A 24,041-nucleotide genomic window follows, 5' to 3' on the forward strand; every position below is an offset into this window, starting at 1 on the left:
CTGTCCCTGCAGCCCAGGCGGGCTCACTGTTCCTGCAGCCCAGGCGGGCTCACTGTTCCTGCAGCCCAGGCGGGCTCACTTTCCCTGCAGCCCAGGCGGGCTCACTGTTCCTGCAGCCCAGGCGGGCTCACTTTCCCTGCAGCCCAGGCGGGCTCACTGTTCCTGCAGCCCAGGCGGGCTCACTGTCCCTGCAGCCCAGGCGGGCTCACTGTTCCTGCAGCCCAGGCGGGCTCACTGTTCCTGCAGCCCAGGCGGGCTCACTTTCCCTGCAGCCCAGGCGGGCTCACTGTTCCTGCAGCCCAGGCGGGCTCACTGTCCCTGCAGCCCAGGCGGGCTCACTGTCCCTGCAGCCCAGGCGGGCTCACTATTCCTGCAGCCCAGGCGGGCTCACTGTCCCTGCAGCCCAGGCGGGCTCACTGTCCCTGCAGCCCAGGCGGGCTCACTGTTCCGGCAGCCCAGGCGGGCTCACTGTTCTTGCAGCCCAGGCGGGCTCGCTGTTCTTGCAGCCCAGGCGGGCTCACTGTTCCTGCAGCCCAGGCGGGCTCACTGTTCCGGCAGCCCAGGCGGGCTCACTTTGCCGGCAGCCCAGGCGGGCTCACTGTTCCTGGCGGGCTCACTGTTCCTGCAGCCCAGGCGGGCTCACTTTGCCGGCAGCCCTGGCGGGCTCACTGTTCCTGCAGCCCAGGCGGGCTCACTTTGCCGGCAGCCCAGGCGGGCTCACTTAGCCTTTCTCTCTCTCCTCAGGCAGCCCAGATGAGCTCAATCCACGGCAGCCAGGCGGGCTCACTCTCCCTTTCTCTCTCTCCTCCTCCTAACCAAGGGATGTGTTACCATTTCATACCATTTACAACAATGGATTGTGGCATGAATTGAGGTTTACCCTCAATGCTTCCATTCAAATCTATCAAATACAGACATTTAAGTAGCAGCCAGGTGCTACTAATTAAATCCACTTAAATAAATAACTGAATAAATAAGATCAATTGATAATCAGCAATCAGACTGTTAACCCAGAAGGTATATCTCAGCTTTTACAGAACCTCAATTAGTGTGTTAAAAAACAAAACATCATGACAATGAAATTTGGCAAATACTCAGCGAGTTTTCCAGAGCAAAAGTCCTTCAGACAAACAGGAGGATGTTTGGCCATAATACACAGGGCCACATTTGACAATGATTGTGTTTGTCAGCAACACATGTTTTTTGTACAACTGTTTGGTATACAGGATTTATATACCAAAAGCACCAAAGGACTCTAATGTCAATCCTGAGGCCAACTGGCTGACAGCTAAAGCTTGGCTCAAACTGGTCCTGCAGCAGAACAATAATTCAGAGTAAATCTACAATAGAAGGGCTGAAAAAGGAAATGATCAAAGTGTTGCAATGATCCAGTCAAAGTCCAGACCTTCAGCCTGTGAAAGTCTGTGGTGGTACCTAAAGAGAGCTCCATCCATCCAACCATTTTCTATACCTGTTTAATCCAACTCAGGGTCGTGGGGGGGCTGGAGCCTATCCCAGCTGTCATTGGGCAATAGGCGGGGTACAGCCTGGACAGGTTGCCTGTCCATCACAGAGACAAATGAGACACACAACCATGCACATGCACACTAACTCCTAGGGACGATTTAGAGTTACCAATTAACCTAATATTCATGCTTTTTGGCTGTTGGAAGTACCTGGAAGGATCCATACATACAAGCAGAGAACATGCCAACTCCACTCAGAAAGGCCCCAGCTGGGATTTGAACCAGGAATCCTCTTGCTGTGAAACGATAGTGCAAACCTCAATGAGCTCAACAACAACATTGTAAAAACCCGAGTGAAAAAAACAGCTTTAGAGGCTGGTGACAGCTACTGAATCATGGAGTGGACTAAGTCTTTCACAATTAAATTGAATTAATTTTGTTCAGTAACTAATGAGGACCAGATGATTTTTTATTATGTCCTGACATTTAAAATCTTGAAATTGACAGAGTGCATTTAATTTTTGACATGACTGTACATCTGCCTCTCTATTGCCTTGACAGAAGAAATAGTTATTAATTTCTTCCCTTATAAAATGCTTAACTGGTACTAACAGATTTAAGAAATAGCAAAGAGGTTCAGTCAGTATTAGGGTTTTCTCCTCAAATGTAACAAGTTAACAGGATTTAAAAATCTCTAATGGTGTAAGCTTACTTTTGTCATAACAGTTTGTAGTTATAAAGGGATTACCTCAGGTGCTCCCATTTATTCATCACAAGAAGGGTTAGGTCACCCCAGCCAGTAATCTAGTTATTTAAATAGGTGTAAGTATCCCTATAACTCAAGGCAGCTGGTAGTTTATGTTAAGTTTTAGTTAGTGGAAGGCTCCACACACTGCACTCTGCAAACTTTACGCATACACCACCTCAGTCAGCTGGAAGAGCAGCGAGTTAACCTTGGGCTAACACTAGAAATCATGGCAAATATGGTCACTGACTCACAAACAATGTAGCTGCAAAGATCATCATGGAAAAGCAATCGCTAAGTTGACTCTGGTTTGCCCCATGTCTTTATATAAACAGTTTTCGTGTAACCTTTTCTCATATAGTCTTCCTTTTCTTGCCCCCTGTAGTGATGCTTGATGTGGAAAGTTTCAGATGCTGCTCTCTCTCTCTGCTATTCAGCCTGAATACAATTATTGGCTGACCTTTATACACACCTACAGAACGTGAGACCTACAAGATGGATTTTCTATTCACTTTTTTAAAGCAAATTTATTGTTAGCTGTTGGGATATGAATAAAGCATCAACACATGTGACAAATGGGGCCTTTAGAGAAAACTAGATAACTGTGACTTTAACTTATCAGATCAGCTGCAAGAGAGGACAGTCGTTACAGTTATCAGGGACCTGCTCTGGTGAGATGGACGGACCGACCTATATGGGGTGCATCCTGCTTTTTGCCTGATCACAGGTGGGATAGCCTCCAGGGCTATCCTTACCCTTAATTGGATTAAGAAAATATAAAAAACGGATGGTTAGGGGCGGTCTGTGGCGTAGTGGTTACAGCAGACGCTCCATGTACAGAGGCTATAGTCCTCGTGCAGCTGGCCCCGGTTCGAATCCCGCATCGGACGGCCCTTTACTACCTCTCTCTGCCCCTTGCTTCCTGTCTCTCTTCACTGTCCTATAATAAAGGCATAAAAAGCCCCAAAAAAAACCGGATGGATGCTCTGGTGAGCAGCTTAAACTTGTCAGACCAGCAAAATATATGTGAAGAACACAATGTAGTTATGAAGCAATAGGCTACCTCAGCTCCACAGCGAGAAGAAAATGTCACAGGAGGTCATTCTTGCCAAATTATGTCAAATAATTCTGAGTCAAATACTGATGGAAAAAATGGGACTTACTGCAACAGTATAATTCCTCTTTGGGAATAATAAAGTCTTTTTTCATTTAATTTGATGTACATTACTGGTTGATATTCCCAGCAAAATTTTACCAACTGTTGAAATCAAAATTGAAGCTTGGTGGGTCGCACAACAGCATTCAGTGAGACAGATTTTATACAACAGGAGCAGCCAGTGTCGGACAAAATGTAGAAAAAAAGAAGGAAAACCAAAAAAAAACAAAAGTGGTTTGTATATAAAAAAATGTCCAGGGCTAGTATAGTACAAAAGCATCAAAACACTTTAACCATTACAGTACAGGCAACAAGATGTCACAACATTTTATGATGGAGTCATTGCCTAGTTTATTAACACAATAGCAATATTCTATAGTATGAATATTAATTGAGTTATTACCTTTGGTAGACATGAAATTGAAGTGGAGTGTGATGGATAATGAAAAAGACATTTTATAAGATCAAACAAAAATTATTTACAAAAGCTGTAACTGACACTCAGGTGGAATTAATTTCCCTTAAAGAAAGACATGGTATTTACTATGCAGAATAATAGGGCTCAGCTGTGTCTGGAGACATTGTGTGTTTTGGGTTACTAGTGTCCCATTCTATTTAATATGATACATCTAGAATGACTGGAAATTTAATCACATACGACACACCTGTTCATTTGAAGTCAAGGACCAATATTTTATGGTCAATGGTCACTGAGAATGAAGCAAGTAACTGCATTGTATAAACAAAAAGATAAAAAGTCAGCTTCACTGTGTCGTCATAATGCTCTCATTCAACATCATAACATAAGGGAGATGTATGGGAGATGTATGTAAACTGTGATTTGACTTTTTGTCAGGGGCAAGCGCCCGTAAGTCTGTAATTCTAGATTAATTACAGTTGCCGGATCCTATTGGCTTTTGAATTGACATCTGTTGGGGGTAAACCAGCTTGGAAAGTTCAAGAGAGTTGAGGAGAAACTTGACTCCACTGCCGGATAATGGGGATCATGTTCTTATTTAATTAGACAAGCCAGGAACCTATTACCTCATTATTATTGGCTTTTGAATTTTATCTGTTGATTGTAAACAGTCAGTAGGCTCTCAATCGAATACACTTATTTTAAAGTAACAACCAGTTCCAACAATTCCAGACATTTCCCAGCTACTGTAGAGATCGTCTTGCAGTTGCGTCACACCATCCGCAACTTCCATCAGTCTGACCTGACACCTTATTTGCACCGTGTGACGAAAGAATGGGACAGTAGTATGTACATTATACATTAAGTTAAACCAGAAAGAAGTGCACATGACAGCTAAATGTACGATAATGTCAAACAGAACTGGTCTGTCATGATTATCAGCTCATCTTCACTGTCTTCAGTCTGCATGGCCATGTTGCTGGGAAAGTGTTGCTTGTTTTGGAGAAATGAAGACAGCAAAAGAGAAGAGATAGTGTGTGATGTCTTACAGTTTTTCTCTATTGGTTTGGCTCATTTCTTGAAACAGAAATTACATTCTCAAAACCCTAAGATCATTTGGCATAACACTCTTATAGTTCAGCACAACACCATAGCTAACCTGCAAAAGCACATATCTCTCCCAAAACTGTTCATCCATGCTTCAGACCTGATTTCTTTCCAATGTAAAGAGTCAGTGCCACCCAAATTGCAAAGATCTTTCTCAATTGCCTAGGCTCATTTCTTGAAACAGACCGGACGTTTTCAACACTCTTTAGTACTTTTTGCAAAACTAAACTGAATGGTTCAGCAAAACACCATGGTTCACCAGCAAAAGCTCATATCTCCCCCTAAACAGTTCACCCATGTGTCAAAATTAAGTTTCTTTCTCATTCAAATAGTCAGTTCCCCCAAAATGCTCATACCAACCATTTTTATTCACCCCTCCCTCATGACCACTGTCCTCACCCTCCTGGCCGTCCAGACGTTGCTGTCTGTGTGGCAACAGATTCTCATCAACATCGCAACGTATATTTTACCTTGCAAGGCAACGCGGGAAGAAACGCTGTTAATGCCGCAACCATCCCCCTCACTGATCTCCTGTAATGTCTAAACATGACAAGATCTTTGGTCTTGAGCATGATGCTCATACACTCTCCACCTCCAAGCAGAGAAAAACTCCTCAATAGGATTAAGGAAAGGGGAATAAGGTGGGAGCAACTCCATCATCATTCTTGGATGCATAGTGAACCAAGCCCTGATGAGTGGACCACGATGGAAGTTGACATTGTCCCACACAATCACGTAGCGTGGTAGGTGAGACTCAAGAAGACCTCGCTCATATTCAGGGACCAAATTAGTATAAAGGTGGTCCAAGAAGAAGAGGAGCTTCTGTGTGTTGTATGGGCCAAGAGTGGGGATGTGAGTGGCCACACCATTCTCAGAAATGGCTGCACACATAGTTATATTGCCCCCTCGCTGGCCTGGAACATCCACCGTGGCCCGGTGGTCAATAATGTTGTGGCCACGTCTTTGCCCCTTGGCCAGGTTGAAGCCGGCTTCATCTACAAACATGAGGATGTGAGGGGTCTCATTTGCTTCCAATCCCATTATTATCTGCAAAAGTTAGAGTAAAAAAATTACATGTACCCATCATGTGCTTTTTAGCTGTTTTCACACACTGTTTTTATTTACTTCTTTTACTCTGTAAAGCACACTGAACTGCTTCTAAGCATGAAATAAATTACTCAATTACTGTCATGAATTTATCAAATGTTACATGAGATTCTATATGGTATTGATGGTATCATGTTCTTGGCCCATTTTGACAATTGAACAGATTATTGTGCATGTGATGACTTATACAATGAAATCATGCTGACATATTTTGGATAGAAGAACCATTAGACCAAGAATCAACTAATCAGTTCAGATCACCAAAATCTATTCACTTGGAAAATGTGCTAAATGTAGGCAAACTGTGCAAACTGTAGGCTACTTGTACATAATCTTTTGCAGAGATGCATTGAAACAATTGACACATCTATTAAGACAATTGCAATTTGATGAAAGCAATGAGAAATGCCATTCTGTTGTGAACAATTGCGTGGTGGTTTGGAGATTTGTCCATGTTATTTTGATAATGTAATTTCTGTTTCAAGAAATGAGCCAAACCAATAGAGAAAAACTGTAAGTGATCTATTAGCTATCTAACATCACTGCCGCCTCCCTTCTGGTGCACTCATTCACTGAATAGCTAATCAGATATATAAAGGCCTTAAATTGATTATCACCAATATTGCCTCACAACAAGAAGGTTCCAGTTTCGAATCTCGGCTAGAGCCTTTTGGTTTTGAGTTTGCATGTTCTCCCCGTGGGTTCTCTTGGTGTACGTCAGCTTCTTCAAATAAATCAAACCTAAACAACTTTGAAGCTGTTAGAGCAAACTCTTAATTGGGAATACTTGATTTTTTTGTATCTTCATCTTCTCAACTGAAATTTTTTTTGTGATAGAATACAAACCACAAACAAGTACAGATATGGTTTTCAAAATAGCAGAGAACTTTACATCATTAACCTGAGGATGTTGTGGAGAAAAAGGAGTCGGACTCGTTGGGTCAGCCTCTTATGGGGAATTTATTGAACAGACCGTCACAGAGACATGTACATTTTCAGCATGCACGGAAATTCCCAATGACCTCAGTTTGTGACAATCTTTTATACACTTCTGTATCATTCAATGCGTATGTGGCCCAAACCCAATCTCTCTTCCGCACCTGCTGTCCGAGGCCGGCGCCTCATTTTCGCCATTATCTAGACCAGTGATACTCACTATTTTTTTCACAAGAGCCACGTTGGCAGAGCAAAATCAAGGGAAGAGGCACTTTTATGACAACATACTAAGTCCCTTTTTGCAAATATGCATTTCTACATATAAAACATCCCACAAAGAAAGAAACAACACAGCCAATACATTTTCAATTAAGACTATATTTACCTTAATACTGGGATGAGCGGAAGCTGTCATGCATGTCCTTGACTTTCTTCATGTTGTAATCATAGTGAGACATTCAAGATGAGCCTGGTTTTTGTGCTGGTTTTTGCCCTTTTTTAATTAAAAACCGATCCACTGTGCCTGCATCTCGCGCTGGCTAAAGGAGCTAGCGTGTGCTGCTGTCAAGTGTGACGGTGGTTTAAGCGGGCTGCGTTGCCAGGTTTAACAGTGCCCCCTTTAGGAAACACCATTAAACCTTAATTAATACTTAATAAAAATACTTAATACTACAAAAACGCAAACTTAATAAAAATACTTAATACTGTGCAGTATTCGCTGTATGTTATTTGAACAAATTTATTGTTATTGTTACCATATTGTTATAAGCTACTATGCGATTGCGACCCACCAATTAAAGCTTGAGGAGCCGCATGTGGCTTGCGAGCCGCACAATGAGTATCTCTGATCTAGACAGAGCTCATCCTAACCTCAAACAATATGCATGATTCGGGCACAACAAGGCACAATGTGTAATTGGACAATATGTCAAGGCTCTGCTGCTCTCCCACAAGGAAAGGCTACTGTTACCATTAACAGTGGTCTCAATGGCCGTACCCATATTCAAACGTTCACATGTTGCTTTGTTGGAGTATTTTCTAGAGAAATGCTGCTACACTTTTGACTGTTCAACTTTGGTCATTTAAACCTTGTTTCAAGCAGCAAATGTCTACCTGTTGCCTGAACAAGTGTGATGTTTACAAGTGTGGTTGAATATTTTTTCTGTTGTATGAAATATGTGATTTCATACAGGCAAAACCTTCTATTAACAGCACATTACCGTTTGGTCAGATGGATAAATTGTTTTTTAAACATGGGCCAAGTTAGGAAAGAGTCTCAGTATGAAATTATAAAAAAGAACAATACGGAGGACCAGAAGAGCCAGTTAGATCCAAGTCCCACACTCTTTTAAAAGTTTTTTTTTTATGTACTCTAACTCCTCATAGTAAGTATTTGACCCTATCACGAGATAGCTTGAGTTTGTCTCTCAATGCTTCGTCCTTTACCACAAGTATAGTGGATGTTAAGGATGTTCCTGTAGCTTTAAAAAAATTATTTTGGGCTTTTGGCAAGACCAATATACAGTTCCAGTCAAAAGGTAGATGATTCCTGACTTTTGAGTTGTACTGTATGAGCTTCTAAAAGTGATTAATTGTAATTAATTGTCTGATTGTGATTCCTTTGTCATCGCTATCACCTGATGGGTCCCTTGCTCATTCAGCTCAAAAATACATCTTGGCACATGTAAATATGAAATATGCAAGTACGTCTAGATTCTTATAACTGTATTGACCTTTTTGTACGTAATGACTTAAACAATGAAAGACCCATTAGAAATGTTCTGTTCTACAGCCATGTATATGTGATTATAATGCAACTCTAAGACAATTGTACTTGCGAAATTTCCATACAAAGCTATTTTCATTCAAAACAAATGAGAATAACACAGACCAGCAGGTCTGACTTACATAGTAAAACTGACTATGTCTGAAGTTAGAGCTAATATGTCCATCATAAAATCATTTTCTATTTTTTTTAAACGTATATGCGATGTTTACCATCACAGAGCTGTTGCTGTTGAGTTCCAGTGAGCCATTTATTTTAAACCTTAAAACAAAGTGAAAACAGCAAAATAGCAGTCCTGATTGGTGCACCTAGCTACAGTTTGAAGAGGTTGTAGGATGTAGGTTGCTCTAACCTTTTAGAGAACTTTCTTCTGTGGATTAAGGTAGTCTTCTGCCCTTTGAAGTAATCCCAGACTGGCTGATGATGTTGAGATCAGAGCTCTGTATGGGGTGCACCATCTGTTGCAAGACACTGGTGACCATTCTGTATGAACTCTTGTTGCATGTTTAGGGTCTTTTTGTGGCTCCTTGATGGTATTAACATAATACCAGAACTACCTAAAAATCTAAAAGAATAAACCAAGTCATTTATGCCTGAAATTATGTCCGGTATGAATGACATTTCTATGAACTCTCTATTTCTTTTTTTTTTTTTAATTGTTTGGAAAAGGTATTTTCATACAAACAGAAATACAAAATTGGTATTTTTTCCATAGTCCTTTTCCAGTTTTTTTTATTCTGCAAGCTGTAAGGATTTGAATAATTGCAGTTATAGATTTTTAATTGTATATTATTATTAGATTTATTCTGTTACACTTGTCCAGGGACTTTAGAAAACAAAAATAAGGATTTTGGTTAATTTAGCCACATTCAAAGTCATGTGCATTATAAAAAAAATAAAAATAAATAACAAGCAAAAACAAAAGAAGTCTGTCCATTTAAAATTCAATAATAAAAAAAAAGAATTACATTACTTTTGCAAATTTAATGTGTTACTCATAGTTCAGTGATAAAAAATTCAGCAAAAACAGTTACAAGGAAATCAGTTATGACCGGACGATAAAGTGAATTGGATAATACACAATAAACCATTTGTATTATATAAAAAATATATTGTATAGTTTTTATAGTGAGTAGGAATGACCTCCCATAACATTCATTATTGCTGCAAAACTGAAGAAGCCATTGACTGAACACGCTTCTTTGTTTTTAATCACTATGTTATGTAGAGGGTGTGCAGTATTGTTCATTATGCTGAGCAGCCTTTGCTGCATTCTTATTTGCATATTCAGCTCCAGGGGATCCAGAGCAGTCCCTAGTACAGAACCAGCTTTCCTTATCAGTCTGTTTAGTTTCTTTGAGTCACTGAGACTGAAGCTGCTGCCCCCCAGTTCCCTTTACTCAGCCTTGTGTCTATCATTGAAAAAATTTAAAACAAACTGAAGTGGGTCTTAAAAGGTGTTAATTTGCTTTCTGAGGTTGAGCCAATAACAATCTCTCCAGGACTTTCCTGGATGTTAGTGTAACTGGGTTGGCTGAGCTCTGCAACTCAAAGATGTTATGATCATTTACAAAAGATACTAGAGCCCATCTGAACCAAAAGCTTGTTGCAAACTCATTCACTGAAATAACCCCATTTTACTCCTCTAAACCCATTCTTTGATATTCTCTAAAGTGGATAAAGGCATCTGCTAAATAATTCTAATGAAATAAACACACACGGGGAATTTGAGTGTCTTGTTTCTGTTTCTTACTTAAGTGTTAAACAGCATAGCCTGCCCATGTCTAAGATCATACTGTCTGTATTGAAAATTTAGGCATGGACATGGAAAACCATGCCGACTTCAAACAGAGGTGGTGACCTCAGATATCACCCTTAGAATGTAGCCTTTGACTTTTTTACTTTCCTCCCAAGGCAGTTTTAAAAACATTAGCACTTCATTTCAGTCAAAACATCTCACATGGTGTTGAGGTATGTAAAGTACTCATTGTTGACAGTGACCTAAACATCCACAAGATGGGTAGGTGGTAGTGATGGGAAGTTCGGCTCTTTTCCGAGAGCCGGCTCTTTTGACTCGGCTCCCAAAGAAGAGCCGGCTCTTTCGACTCCCGAACGGCTCTTTATTTAGGATCTTTTGTAGCCTATATTTTACCTTAACTTTGCAAAAATAAATCATGGTTTATGTGTTGAAAACCCTTTTGCTTTCAGTGTTTTTACGAGAGACCTTATAATTGCCTAATTCTTTGCATTTATTCTGTGACAAAACCACTTTTACATTTGTTTATTTCAATTAAACTTTTTTATTGCACAAATTAACAATAAACTTCAAACAAATCCACAGAACAGAACCAAAACCAGAATCAAACTCCTCAATTCTCACGTGAATACCGCATGCTGGTCGCCATGCTGGCCAATCATAACAAAGCTCTGTCGTAACCAGAGCTGGGACTTAGCACTGAAAGTGAAACATAAGCAGCGAATGGCAAAAAACTTGGAGTCGGCTCTCACTTGATGCGAGCCGGCTCTTCAAATTCACTACAAAGAGCCGGCTCTCAGAGCCGATGCTTGTGCGCATGACCCATCACGAGTAGGTGGATCAGTGACACACATCTGACCTCAACAAATCTCAAGGTATGAATGTCATAGCAGCTTTTAAGCTTGAAACTCCCAATCAGTGCGTTAGAACTGAAGTACTATGAAGTGCTGAAAAATTAGAAGTCTTTTGGGTGAGAGGGGAACCAAGAAGCAAGAAAAGATTATCAATTGACTTTTGTTTAAGCACTTTATTAGCATGACTTGGATGACTGAGAATCTACACGAACATATAATCAGAAGCATGTTGTCAAACCACATTATATTAATTTATGTTTTATTCTTTGCCAAGTATTTTTTTTTTTTGCAGTGTCCACTTGGGCAATGCTAAACTTTTTACAGTTATTTTTTTAATGTTTTTTTCCCCCTTAATTTTTAGGGTTAAGGAAAAATTGGGGACTTTAAGGTAAAATTTCTACTGCTACTTCAAAAATAACATGTTTTTACACATATGATCAAAACTACAATTCACTGTCAAAAAATTAGTTGAAAAAAATACGGATTTGATGTACTAACTGCCACCAGGCTAGATGCACTTGCACTTGCATGGTCATGTCTTTCTTTGTTTCAAACTCTGCAATCTAAGTTGGTCTTTAAGGTCATGGTAATCCTAAGAACTTAATTAGAGGATAGCTGAACTTCTTGTGGTTTGTAAAGATGCTTCTCATCTCTTCTAAGGGGCTTCCTAAATTGCAGGTGTACAGAAGACTTTAATTGTTCCTCTGAAAACCCCTTTTATTGCCTTTCTATTAGGTTAAATAATTCTTAGTAACTCAACTTTATTTACTTCACTTTTTTTTCAGTGAACTTTTATTTTCACATTCAAACTGAACATAGATTTTGCCGTATATTATTTGTATTTTTGTGCTACATTGTGTTGAATGTTTGAATATGACTTCAAAAGCATCTCATACTACATGACTATTGAATTGAATGGCTTTCCAAATGGGGGTGGGGTTGAGACCAGTAGTGTGCTCAATAAATGCTCAAGAGGGAGACTTCCAATGTCAGAAAGCTGTTTTTGTCAAGATGTCTGTTGGTAATGAGCACAAATTACTTTTGACTTGTCATGTCATTGACCAGTCTTGATAAGAAATAAAGCACACAAAGGATAGATAATCTGTAATCCTTCTGTCTGGAAGTGAAATAGTTTGGAATAAAAATCACTTCTCATGGGTACAAAGAAGACACTTTTGTCTCAAATTGATTGGAAACTTTTATTAGTTTATTCCTCATGTAATATCAGAGTAAGTGGCGATAAAATGCTGTTTTCACCAGTGTCTTTGATTTTACCAGGGATGGGGGAGGAAAAAAGACAGAGCTCCTTCCTGGAGTCACCCCTTGGCTCAACCAAGGACAAATAAAGAAGGGGATGATATCTTGCCTAATGTCTCAAATCCTGTCTCTGACACAGCAAACATCAGAGACAGGAAGACTTTGGTGATAGGTTCGCCCATTCAAGACATTTAGATAGGCATTTTGGAAGCACTATCTCCCTGTACTATCTGATATAAGCTAAGACATTTTTTCACTTACATGTACATCATTGTATGGAAATATTTTTTGTGAAGTTAATTTTGTGCATATGCTTAGACATTTTTTCTGTCCTATTTTTGTTTTATTGTGTATCTTAAGTATTTTAAATAGCCTTCTAGATCTGAACCTCCAATAGATCGCTAATGCCAGTAAATTCTTCTTCATTTGTTACTTCAAGGATGTGGTAAACCCTTATAGATTTAAGATTTTTTTTTTGTTAATTTCTCATTTGCTTTTGTGTTTTATATAAAGCTCATCTAGTGCTCAGCTGCTGATAAACTCAATGGACGAGATGCCTCTTAACAAGGAAATTACCATTGTAACCTAAACAAAGCAAAATCCACAAAACATTTTTTTAATGTTACTTTGTTAGTATCAAAAACTCACTAGTGCTCTATATGACCATGGCACAGCATGGTCTAGTTTCCCTCATTTGACCTAGAAAATATATGCGTTCACTGATCGCTGGTTTATTTTGACAGGAGGGGGCAGAGGAAGGAACGGAGGTTTGGCATAGAATAATGAGCTTATAACTGTTAGGAGCAGTGAAACGTGGACACTTCCATAGAACATTGTCCAAATTCAGTGCACAAACATTTTTAACTGCCATTGTTTACAGGTTCTTACATTAAAATGTTGATATATAACACAATTACCTGTTAATAGAGTCCTGCCCAACCACCGCTGTAAAAACAAAGATAAAAGGGAAAACAGTATTCTTTCTTTCTATCTATCTATCTATCTATCTATCTATCTATCTATCTATCTATCTATCTATCTATCTATCTATCTATCTATCTATCTATCTATCTATCTATCTATCTATCAGCAGAGCTTTAGCTTTACTGTACACACTAACAAGTACTCTGAAATCCTATTAAGAAATAGTTAGCTGCATCCCATCTAAATGTGACCGAGAGTTTTTAAAACAGAGTCCTCCTTTAATTGTGTCTAAGTCATAACTACTAGTTTGTGTGTTTTATTCATCTTGAATTGTTTAAAACCTCCATGTGAAAAGCATTTGTCTGAGGAAAGGAAATCGAAAACTGAAGTAAAGACAAATAAGTTAGATTTTGTATGCGACTGAGAAGACGTGGTAAGCTAATGCAGTTTCGTGATTTTAAGTGAATGCAAGTGTTTAGTAAGTGTACCCAACTCTTAAACATTATGTGATCATAATGTTTCTGTGGCATGAATGCTTTCAATTAGTATACATGTTCTTAAAAACTAAAAAAGAGATCACTGATTAACGAGTGATTATACTAAGAGATTATGGGCTGAATTCCGAGATCCTCTTAGCTCATCTTCTTATAACGTCTCCAGTGGGTATATAACCATGGCTCCTCAATCACATGGAAGAAGTTAGAGAGCATAGACAGCTGCATAGACAGAGCTCAAGGGTAACTCTACTCTGTTAATACAGATCCTAAATTGCTAAGATGGAGAATGCCACAGAAGGCAAGAACTTCTATGTCCCCATGAACAACAGGACGGGGCTTGTGAGGAGTCCTTTTGAATATCCACAGTATTATTTGGCAGATCGCTGGTTTTTCAACTTTCTGGGTGCCTACATGTTTTTTCTGATGGGCGCTGGCTTCCCCATCAATGCGCTGACATTGGTAGTCACAATGCAGAACAAGAAGCTCCGGCAACCTCTTAACTTCATCCTGGTGAACTTGGCTGTGGCTGGACTGGTCATGATATGCTTTGGATTCACAGTCACCATCTATTCCTGCTTTTTTGGCTATTTCCAAATGGGAGCCTGGGCCTGTAGTACGGAAGGATTCTTTGCAACATTGGGAGGTACATTTTAGGAAATTAGTGAATGTTCCACATGTAGATATTACTTGCTTGTTGATTACATTTTTCCTTGCTGTTGTAATTAAGTTGAAAGACTGCATCAGCCTTACGCTGGTATAGCAGATTGCAAGTTTTGTTGTTCCTCATCAAAATCTCTGCTCTTTTTTTTTTCTTTCCAACAGGTCAAGTGGCTCTGTGGTCTCTTGTGGTCTTAGCTATTGAGAGATACATTGTGGTCTGTAAACCCATGGGTAGTTTCAAATTTACTGCCACCCACTCTGCAGTGGGTTGTGCATTCACCTGGGTGATGGCTGGCTCTTGTGCCGTTCCTCCTTTGGTTGGCTGGTCAAGGTAATGAGATTATTTCCTAAATTCAGTCTAATGACTTGCTAACATCTGGGTTAGCAGAGTGAAAATGTAGATATCTTTTACAGGGACTCTCTCTACATTAGCATACTATGTATACTTTATACATTTTTCTTCAAAATCTGTGTATTTTATAATTTTTGTAGTCTTGTAAATCTAATACTGAGATGTTGGACCATTATGTCCAAAGTTATTCAGACATACTGCTTTAAGTACTATGGATGATGATTATTCCTAAAATAGATATGTTCACTTTTTATTTAAATTTAAATTTAGTTTTGAATTTATGTTTATGTTTATAGAGCAGGGTTGAGGCAGAGAGGTAAACATGAACATTTATTTAAAAAATACACCATACCGGTCAAAAGTTTACCTATTTGTGTCTCAAATTTTAACTGATACTGTATATCTTTAAAGTTGCTCATGAAAAGTAATGTAAACAGCTGCTATGTTTGGAAGACATTGGAGATCAGTGACAGCTCCAGGACTGGCAGACCCCTGCCATAAAAGTAAAGGTGAAAAGAGGTAGAGGACAAACAGGAGACAAGGGGGGAAGAGTGGGAAATGGAGAAGGAGACAGAACAGATGCAGTGTGAGCAGAAAGGCATTTATAAACATATAGGGTGATGGAAGGGTTTAGTTCTGTGCTTGAATTTCAGCTGAAAAGTATCTCCATTAATTGGCTGCTATGGCCCTAGATTCGATTAGCAGGTGGTGGTACAGACTTGGAAGATTGGCAATAAAGTTGGGTCTGTGATTGGGGTTAGCAACAGACAAAAAAAGGACTGCCTAAATGAAAGGATATCAGTGTCAGTCAGACAGCTCTTTTTAGCAGCCTCGCTGCAAAAGTCGTTGTTTCCATCTGTGCTCTCTTCAAAGCTGCCAGGCAAACAACATAATTTTACTTTTTAAATAAAGGGAGCCGATAGTAATATGCACATACTTCTATAGCAATAGGATACTGTCCTATTGTTATTCCTGAGATCCTCTGCAGATGTGACATGAAAAAAGTTTTAAACTCAATATTTATTTACTAATCCTAAAATGCTCGGAATATTGTTGGGAGAGTTGCCATTTTCCATAAAGCCCAGAAAAAACTTTTGATTCTGTAAGCTACATAAAGGCTGTTTGAACATTTGCGTCTATGAAGAGTTGATATATACATACTCTTTAGGAAAAATTTTAGAAGGAAGTAATATTATATGTCTAATGCAGTATGTCTTGTATTAACAGGTATATTCCAGAGGGTATTCAGGTTTCCTGTGGACCTGACTATTACTCTAATTCCCCAGGCCTAAACAACGAATCATATGTGTTATACATGTTCTCCTGCCACTTCATTATCCCTGTCATCACCATCTTCTTCACATATGGAAACCTTGTGTTGACAGTCAAGGCTGTAAGTGATTAAGATTAAAAAGTTCATACATAATTTACAAACTATGCTCATGTATGAAATGTTTTGTATTTAGGAATGTCATTTCCCTATAAGAGAGTGTTCCCAGTGTCAGTGTGTACCCAGTCATTTTGCAAATACACTGATCAGCCTACAATCTACATGCATAATATTGTGCTGTTTTCCCTTATGTTAGCAAGAAAGCGTTGATGACCAGTCATGTCCAGTTGATGTATGCTCATGAATACCAGGACAGAAGCCACCCTGGCAGTAAATTGCCCAAAACATCAAACTGCCTCCACTTGTCATTGTGCATCCTGCAGCCGTATGCATAGTCTAAAAGAAAATGTTATTCATCAGACCAGGCCACTGCCTTCCAGTGTCTCACTTCCTATTCTGATTGTCACATGGCCCTTTAGTAACTTGCAAGAAGGTTAAGGGTTAAGTATTAGCACTCTGATTAGCATGCAGCTACGCAGCTCCATACGGTGTAAGCTGCAGCACTCCGTATGTTTTGAAACCTTTCTGCCAAGGCCAGAAGGTTTTGCTGGGCTATGAGCAACAGTAACTGCTGTGGACCCTGCCTTTTAGAAGATGCTTTAACATTAATGTTTAGCAATCACAATTTAGGCCTTGTAATATTCATATACGCTTCAATGTTTTTAATTCTTCGAAGACATCTTTACAAGAACTGACTGCTCACTTGCTGCAAAATATATCCCACCCCTTTAAAGCTGCAACTTTTATTTAGTCATATTAGCTTGAACTGTCATGGGATTCTGGAAGTAGAATATTAAATAGGCTGTTTAGGAAAAATCCCGAATTCTGTAGCTCCCTCTAAAGCCTGTAATCGTGCTTGCAAAAATCGAGCGCTCCCAGCTGTTTTTAACCAATCACGTTAGGTTTATTATTTATCTATTATCTGAGCAGAACAGTCACCAACCATGTTTGAGCGTGAGTCTGCCCCCAAGTCGTGTGCGCGCACACTGGTGTGAACTCACGTGCACAACCTCGTCCACAGAGGGGGAGGGGTTTGGGGGGGCGGTTTGGAGCTTGGTAGAGGTTGGGGGAGGGACCTGAAAGTTGTATCAGTTCGAATTTTCCGACTTTAGACTCGGAATTTTGAAAACCTGCCGACGGCAGCTTTAATAGTCATTGTAGCAAAGTTATGTCTGTTCAGTTCTGTATTTGTCAAAATGACACCAGTTATCTGGCCTGGCTTTCTGAACTTACATCTTGAATATCTTGTAGCATTAGATCAGAAGTCTCTTAGAGGAACAAAGCACTGACATTAACACATTTCCAGGCAGCAGCTCAGCAGCAGGACTCAGCCTCTACTCAGAAAGCTGAGAAGGAAGTCACACGTATGTGCATCCTGATGGTGTTTGGCTTCCTCTTGGCCTGGGTCCCATATGCTTCCTTTGCTGCATTCATCTTCTTTAACAAGGGGAGAGCCTTCTCAGCTATCTCCATGTCCATCCCAGCCTTCTTCTCAAAGAGCTCGGCATTGTTCAATCCGATTATCTACATTTTGATGAACAAGCAGGTCAGTTTTTTTGTGGTGTTGTAACTCAGCAGTTAAGCATACAAACAAGAAAAAAAAATGTGATAAACCTAAATATCATAAAGGGTTTATAGGTGCAACTGCAAATTAATTGATTTTCTAATTACAAATGTAATATTAACTAGAAAGAGCTGTTCCTGCGAAACAGCTGTGAGAATGCATGAGCTGAATTACCTTGCTAAAAAAATCTTAAGAAGCTAAAAGTTTTGAACATTTTAAAATTTGAATGGTGTCTCTAGCTGAAAGTATGCTAAAGTAGTTGGGATTTGAAGGATTTGAAAGGATTTGAAGGATTTGAAAGGATTTGAAAGGATTTGAAGGATTTGAAAGGATTTGAAGGATTTGAAAGGATTTGAAGGATTTGAAAGGATTTGAAGATAAACTTAAGCTAGAAACAATTGAAATGGCTGAAAGTATGCTTAAATAGTTATAAAAAATAAATAAATTAAAAATGTGGTCTGACAAGATGGGGATTGAACCCGGGCCACCTGCACGAAACGCTGTTAGTGTTACCATTAGGCCATGTCGATCTGCTAAACTTGAGGTGCATATAACCTTCTTAAAGACTACACAGACAGACACAGAGCGCAGCTGCTGCAGCCGCGGGACAAATCTGAGGCGCAGACTGTCTTCTAACACGTCTTGTGACAAAAGTTGAACAGCTAGAAAAATAATTTTAACACCATTAGAAGCAGAAGGCTTAGAGGAACTTAGCAAAGTAGTTTTACATCTGTGGAGTCAACTATATTTAAATCGAAGCAGTTTGAACACACACAACATATATGGAGAGATGAGACAGCCGCCCGCCGATCGCGGGAGAGAAATGATGCCGAACACTGACTTCAAATACGTTTTGTGACAAAAGTTGAGCAGCTAGAAAAATAATTTTAACACCATTAGAAGCAGAAGGCTTAGAGGAACTTAGCAAAGTAGTTTTACATCTGTGGAGTCAACTATATTTAAATGGAAGCAGTTTGAAACACTTGAAGCTGATTCAAAAATGGCAGATTTCCTCAGAATTTGAGAAGTTGTTCAAGCTTAAAGGCTCATAGTTCAAAATCTGTCCATGTGAGCTCTTTAGGAGTTACATTGGCTGAAAGAGGACAAGTTTTCCTACATTTTGAGGTATAATTTGTTTCTCTCAGTTAAACTGTATGAAAGTTATAGTAATTTGTTTGAAAAGTTGAAACTTATCAGCACTGCTGAATGTCTCACTCTAAAATCCAAGAAGGAACTTCATTTTCATATTTTTTAAACTGTCATATTTCAAAATTGGCCGAATATTTTTAAAAGATGAAACAATTGGTAACAGCTGAATGTCGTATGAACATTTTAAAATTTGAATGGTGTCTCTAGCTGAAAGTATGCTGAAGCAGTTACGATTTGAAAGGATTTTAAGGATTTGAAGGATTTGAAAGGATTTGAAGATAAGGATTTGAAGATCTTAATTTTCATATTTTTGAAACTGTCATATTTCAAAATTGGCCAAATATTTTTAAAAGATGAAACAATTGGTATTAGCTGAATGTCTTATGAACATTTTAAAATTTGAATGGTGTCTCTAGCTGAATGTATGCTGAACTAGTTAAGATTTGAAGGATTTGAAAGGATTTGAAATGATCTGAAGGATTTGAAAGGATTTGAAAGGATTTGAAGGATTTGAAAGGATTTGAAGGATTTGAAAGGATTTGAAGATAAAATTAAGCTAGAAACAGTTGAAATGGCTGAAAGTATGCTTAAATAGTTATAAAAAAAAAAAAAATTAAAAAGTGTGGTTTGACATGATGGGGATTGAACCCGGGCCACCTGCACGAAAGGCTGTTAGTGTTACCATTAAGCCATTTCGTTCTGTTAAACCGGAAGTCCATATAACCTAGTGAAAGACTACACAGACAGACACAGAGCGCAGCTGCTGCAGCCGCGGGACAAATCTGAGGCGCAGACTGTCTTCTAACACGTCTTGTGACAAAAGTTGAACAGCTAGAAAAATAATTTTAACACCATTAGAAGCAGAAGGCTTAGAGGAACTTAGCAAAGTAGTTTTACATCTGTGGAGTCAACTATATTTAAATCGAAGCAGTTTGAACACACACAACATATATGGAGAGATGAGACAGCCGCCCGCCGATCGCGGGAGAGAAATGATGCCGAACACTGACTTCAAATACGTTTTGTGACAAAAGTTGAGCAGCTAGAAAAATAATTTTAACACCATTAGAAGCAGAAGGCTTAGAGGAACTTAGCAAAGTAGTTTTACATCTGTGGAGTCAACTATATTTAAATGGAAGCAGTTTGAAACACTTGAAGCTGATTCAAAAATGGCAGATTTCCTCAGAATTTGAGAAGTTGTTCAAGCTTAAAGGCTCATAGTTCAAAATCTGTCCATGTGAGCTCTTTAGGAGTTACATTGGCTGAAAGAGGACAAGTTTTCCTACATTTTGAGGTATAATTTGTTTCTCTCAGTTATGTCTTATGAACATTTTAAAATTTGAATGGTGTCTCTAGCTGAAAGTATGCTGAACTAGTTACGATTTGAAAGGATTTGAAAGGATTTGAAGGATTTGAAAGGATTTGAAGAAAAGGATTTGAAGAACTTAATTTTCATATTTTTGAAACTGTCATATTTCAAAATTGGCCGAATATTTTTAAAACATGAATCATTTTGTAATAGCTGAATGTCTTATGAACATTTTAAAATTTGAATGGTGTCTCTAGCTGAAAGTATGCTGAACTAGTTAAGATGTGAAGGATTTGAAAGGATTTGAAAGGATTTGAAAGGATTTGAAGATTTACCATTACTTTTAATGGGGAAAAAAGTTGAACAAAAAGCTTAATATCTTAAAAAGTTGAAAAGTTAGAAATACCAAAAAAACATTCCCATCAAGAGCTGAAAGAGCTGAACATTTTGATACCAAATTTGTTGAAATAGCTGAAAGTATGCTGAAGTAGTTGAATGCCGAAAAACGGCGGAAGAATAATACGGAATAATAAAGAGAAACAGGAACTTAATAGTGAGAATGCTTAATGCATTCTCACAATAATAATAAAGAGAAACAGGAATGTAATAGTGAGAATGCTTAATGCATTCTCACAATAACTGAAGGATGAAAGTCTGCCGATGCAGTAGTTTATAACTTTTTAGAAAATATGATCGTCATTGGAAAGGTCTTCTTGATTAACTGAAAAGACTAATCAATTGCCCTTGAGGAGGATGATCAATAAAATATGGTTTATTAAAAAAGAATAATGATGTGTTTTATATGTCTATACTGTAACTGCTCCTATGAGCACCAGCTTGCATTTCTAGCTTGGTGTCTAAACAGATTACAAAAGGCATGTTTGGTGTCTTAGAGAAATGATAATTTCTCCTACAAAGAAATATGAATAAAACTTGAGATGCTACAGTTTTTTCCCATTATACAATGATATCTGATTCATTGAATGAGTATAATCTCAAAATCCTCTTTCTTATTCTTACTTTCTGCATTTTCATTTCAGTTCCGTAACTGCATGCTGGCTACAATTGGAATGGGTGGAATGGTTGAAGATGAGACCTCAGTGTCAACCAGCAAGACAGAAGTCTCAACTGCAGCTTAAGGATAACAATAACACATCTCTGGACAGCTTCCTTCCTCATATCATCCTGATTCTGAGTGGCATTCTTGACATACAAAAACAAATGGATACAAGACAATATGTTCTGGAACAAATGAACATAAATCTCTCAATACTGGCCATTGAAAGCATTTTACTCCACACAGCCATGATCATGATGTTTCTCTGTAGGTGAAAAAGGACTTTAAAATTAAACACAACCTGAGTTTTTTCCTTGTTCAGCAACGATGTCAACATCTGCTTGGGTGAGATTCACCTTTGTATATTCATGAAATTGAGAGGTTTGCATATGTTTCAGCCTTTGTCACAATAGCCTGTAAATATTTTATAAAGAAAAATGTAGATAAAACTTAATAAATGCATGCATGAAAAGATGTAATGGTTTATATCTTCTTATTTTCCATTTCAATACTTCAACATTTCCCATTAGTTTTTCTACTTAGACACTGCACAAATATTTGAGACATGCAATGTCAAATTGATGTTCATCCATTCCTTAATTCTTATGGTTCCATAAACTGATGTTGTCCTTATAAGAGTATTTTTTGGTTGCAAATACCGTATGGATTAATAATCATTGTCAGTTTTGTAAACTGGTTACAGCAACGCAGTTCGTATTGAAACAGGGCCGCCTTGCGGTTAAAGGAGACATATTTTACCTATTTAAACAAGTTAGAATTGGTCTATGGGCTATACAAAACATGTTCATGAAGTTCTTTGCACAAAATCACTCTAACATAAAGAGATTTCACCAGCTCTATTCTTGCCAGTTTCAGTCTCTCCCAAATTGAGCCGTTTAAAGGGCTCTGTCACTTTTATGCAAATAAGCTGTTGCTGGCCACGCCCCGCCCTGCTCATGAGAAGCCTCTGGCTGCGTGTACTGTTTACCCTTTTGTTTTGAGGGTCCAAAAGGTACATATATGTACTCAAGTGGTAAAAGGTACATATATGTACTCAAGTGGTAAAAGGTACATATATGTACCTTTTTTGAGGGTCCAAAAAAGGCTGGAGACTGCAGAGCTTCTGCAGTCTCCAGCCTGACTCACCTGTGGTGCGTTTCTGGAGACCTAGGTGTCAGCAGCAGCTCCAGTCTCTGCCGGTGATATCTCCAGGTGGTGCCCCTTGAGCTGTCACCCTCCCCTTGAGCTGTCACCTTACCGTCGTGGGGGGGGGGGTTTGCGTGCCCCAATGAGTCTGGGAGCTATGTTGTCTGGGGCTTTAAGCCCCTGGTAGGGTCACCCATGGCAAACAGATCCTAGATGAGGGACCAGACAAAGAACAGCTCACAAGAACCCCTATGATGATTAAAGAAAATGGACACCATGTTCCCTTGCCCGGACGTGGGTCCCCCTGGAGCGAGGCCCAGGGGTGGGGCCCGCCGGCGAGCGCCTGGTGGCCGGGTCTGTGCCCATGGGGCTCGGTCGGGCACAGCCCGAAGAAACAACACGGATCCCCCTTCCGACAGGCTCACCACCCGTGGGAGGGGCCATGGGGGTTGGATGCAGTGTGAGCTGGGCGGCAGCCGAAGGCGGGGACCTTGGCGGTCTGATCCTCGGCTACTGAAGCTGGCACTTGGGACGTGGAACGTCACCTCTCTGCTGGGGAAGGAGCCTGAGCTGGTGCGCGAGGCTGAACGGTTCCGGCTAGATATAGTTGGACTCACCTCGATGCATGGCTTGGGCTCCGGAACCAGCCTCCAAATCCGAGACCATGGTCTTCAGCCGGAAAAGGGTGGAATGCTCTCTCCGGGTTGGGAATGAGATCCTTCCCCAAGTGGAGGAGTTCAAGTATCTTGGGGTCTTGTTCACAAGTGAGGGACGAATGGAGCAGGAGATTGACAGGCGGATCGGTGCGGCGTCTGCAGTAATGCGGGCTCTGCACCGGCCCGTCGTGGTGAAGAAGGAGCTGAGCCAGAAGGCGAAGCTCTCGATTTACCGGTCAATCTATGTTCCTACCCTCACCTATGGTCACGAGCTGTGGGTAGTGACCGAAAGAACGAGATCGCGAATACAAGTGGCCGAAATGAGTTTCCTCCGCAGGGTGTCTGGGCTCTCCCATAGAGATAGGGTGAGAAGCTCGGTCATCCGGGTGGGGCTCGGAGTAGAACTGCTGCTCCTCCGCATCGAGAGGAGTCAGATGAGGTGGCTTGGGCATCTGGTTAGGATGCCTCCTGGACGCCTCCCCGGTGAGGTATTCCGGGCCCGTCCCACTGGGAAGAGGCCCCGGGGAAGACCCAGGACACGTTGGAGAGACAATGTTTCTCGGCTGGCCTGGGAATGCCTCGGGGTCCCCCCAGAAGAGCTGGAGGAAGTGGCCGGGGACAGGGACGTCTGGGTCTCTTTGCTCAAGCTGCTGCCCCCGCGACCCGATCCCCGGACCAGCGGAAGATAATGGATGGATGGATGGATGGGTCCAGTTCTATAAGCTTTGCACTTTGTAAGTAGGTAACCT

The 24,041-nt window shown here is 40.0% G+C and overlaps 1 protein-coding gene across 1 annotated transcript; it reads left to right on the top strand.

Moving 5' to 3' along the window:
* The first annotated feature begins 12,246 nt into the window (after positions 1-12,246).
* LOC142377258 (green-sensitive opsin-like) lies at positions 12,247-21,572 on the top strand. Its single transcript, XM_075461180.1, has 6 exons — positions 12,247-12,264; positions 14,289-14,652; positions 14,832-15,000; positions 16,249-16,414; positions 17,718-17,957; positions 21,474-21,572. The coding sequence occupies exons 1-6, from the start codon at positions 12,247-12,249 to the stop codon at positions 21,570-21,572; spliced, it is 1,056 nt and encodes a 351-aa protein (XP_075317295.1).
* The last annotated feature ends 2,469 nt before the right edge of the window (positions 21,573-24,041 follow it).

This window comes from Odontesthes bonariensis, chromosome 3 (assembly GCF_027942865.1).
Source record: "Odontesthes bonariensis isolate fOdoBon6 chromosome 3, fOdoBon6.hap1, whole genome shotgun sequence".
In the NCBI taxonomy this organism is placed as follows: Eukaryota; Metazoa; Chordata; class Actinopteri; order Atheriniformes; family Atherinopsidae; genus Odontesthes; species Odontesthes bonariensis.

Coding starts and splice junctions, on each gene's coding strand:
- LOC142377258 (XM_075461180.1), top strand. Junction 14,653..14,831: donor ATTCTTTGCAACATTGGGAG/GTACATTTTAGG, acceptor TCTTTCCAACAG/GTCAAGTGGCTCTGTGGTCT. Junction 16,415..17,717: donor TTGTGTTGACAGTCAAGGCT/GTAAGTGATTAA, acceptor ACACATTTCCAG/GCAGCAGCTCAGCAGCAGGA.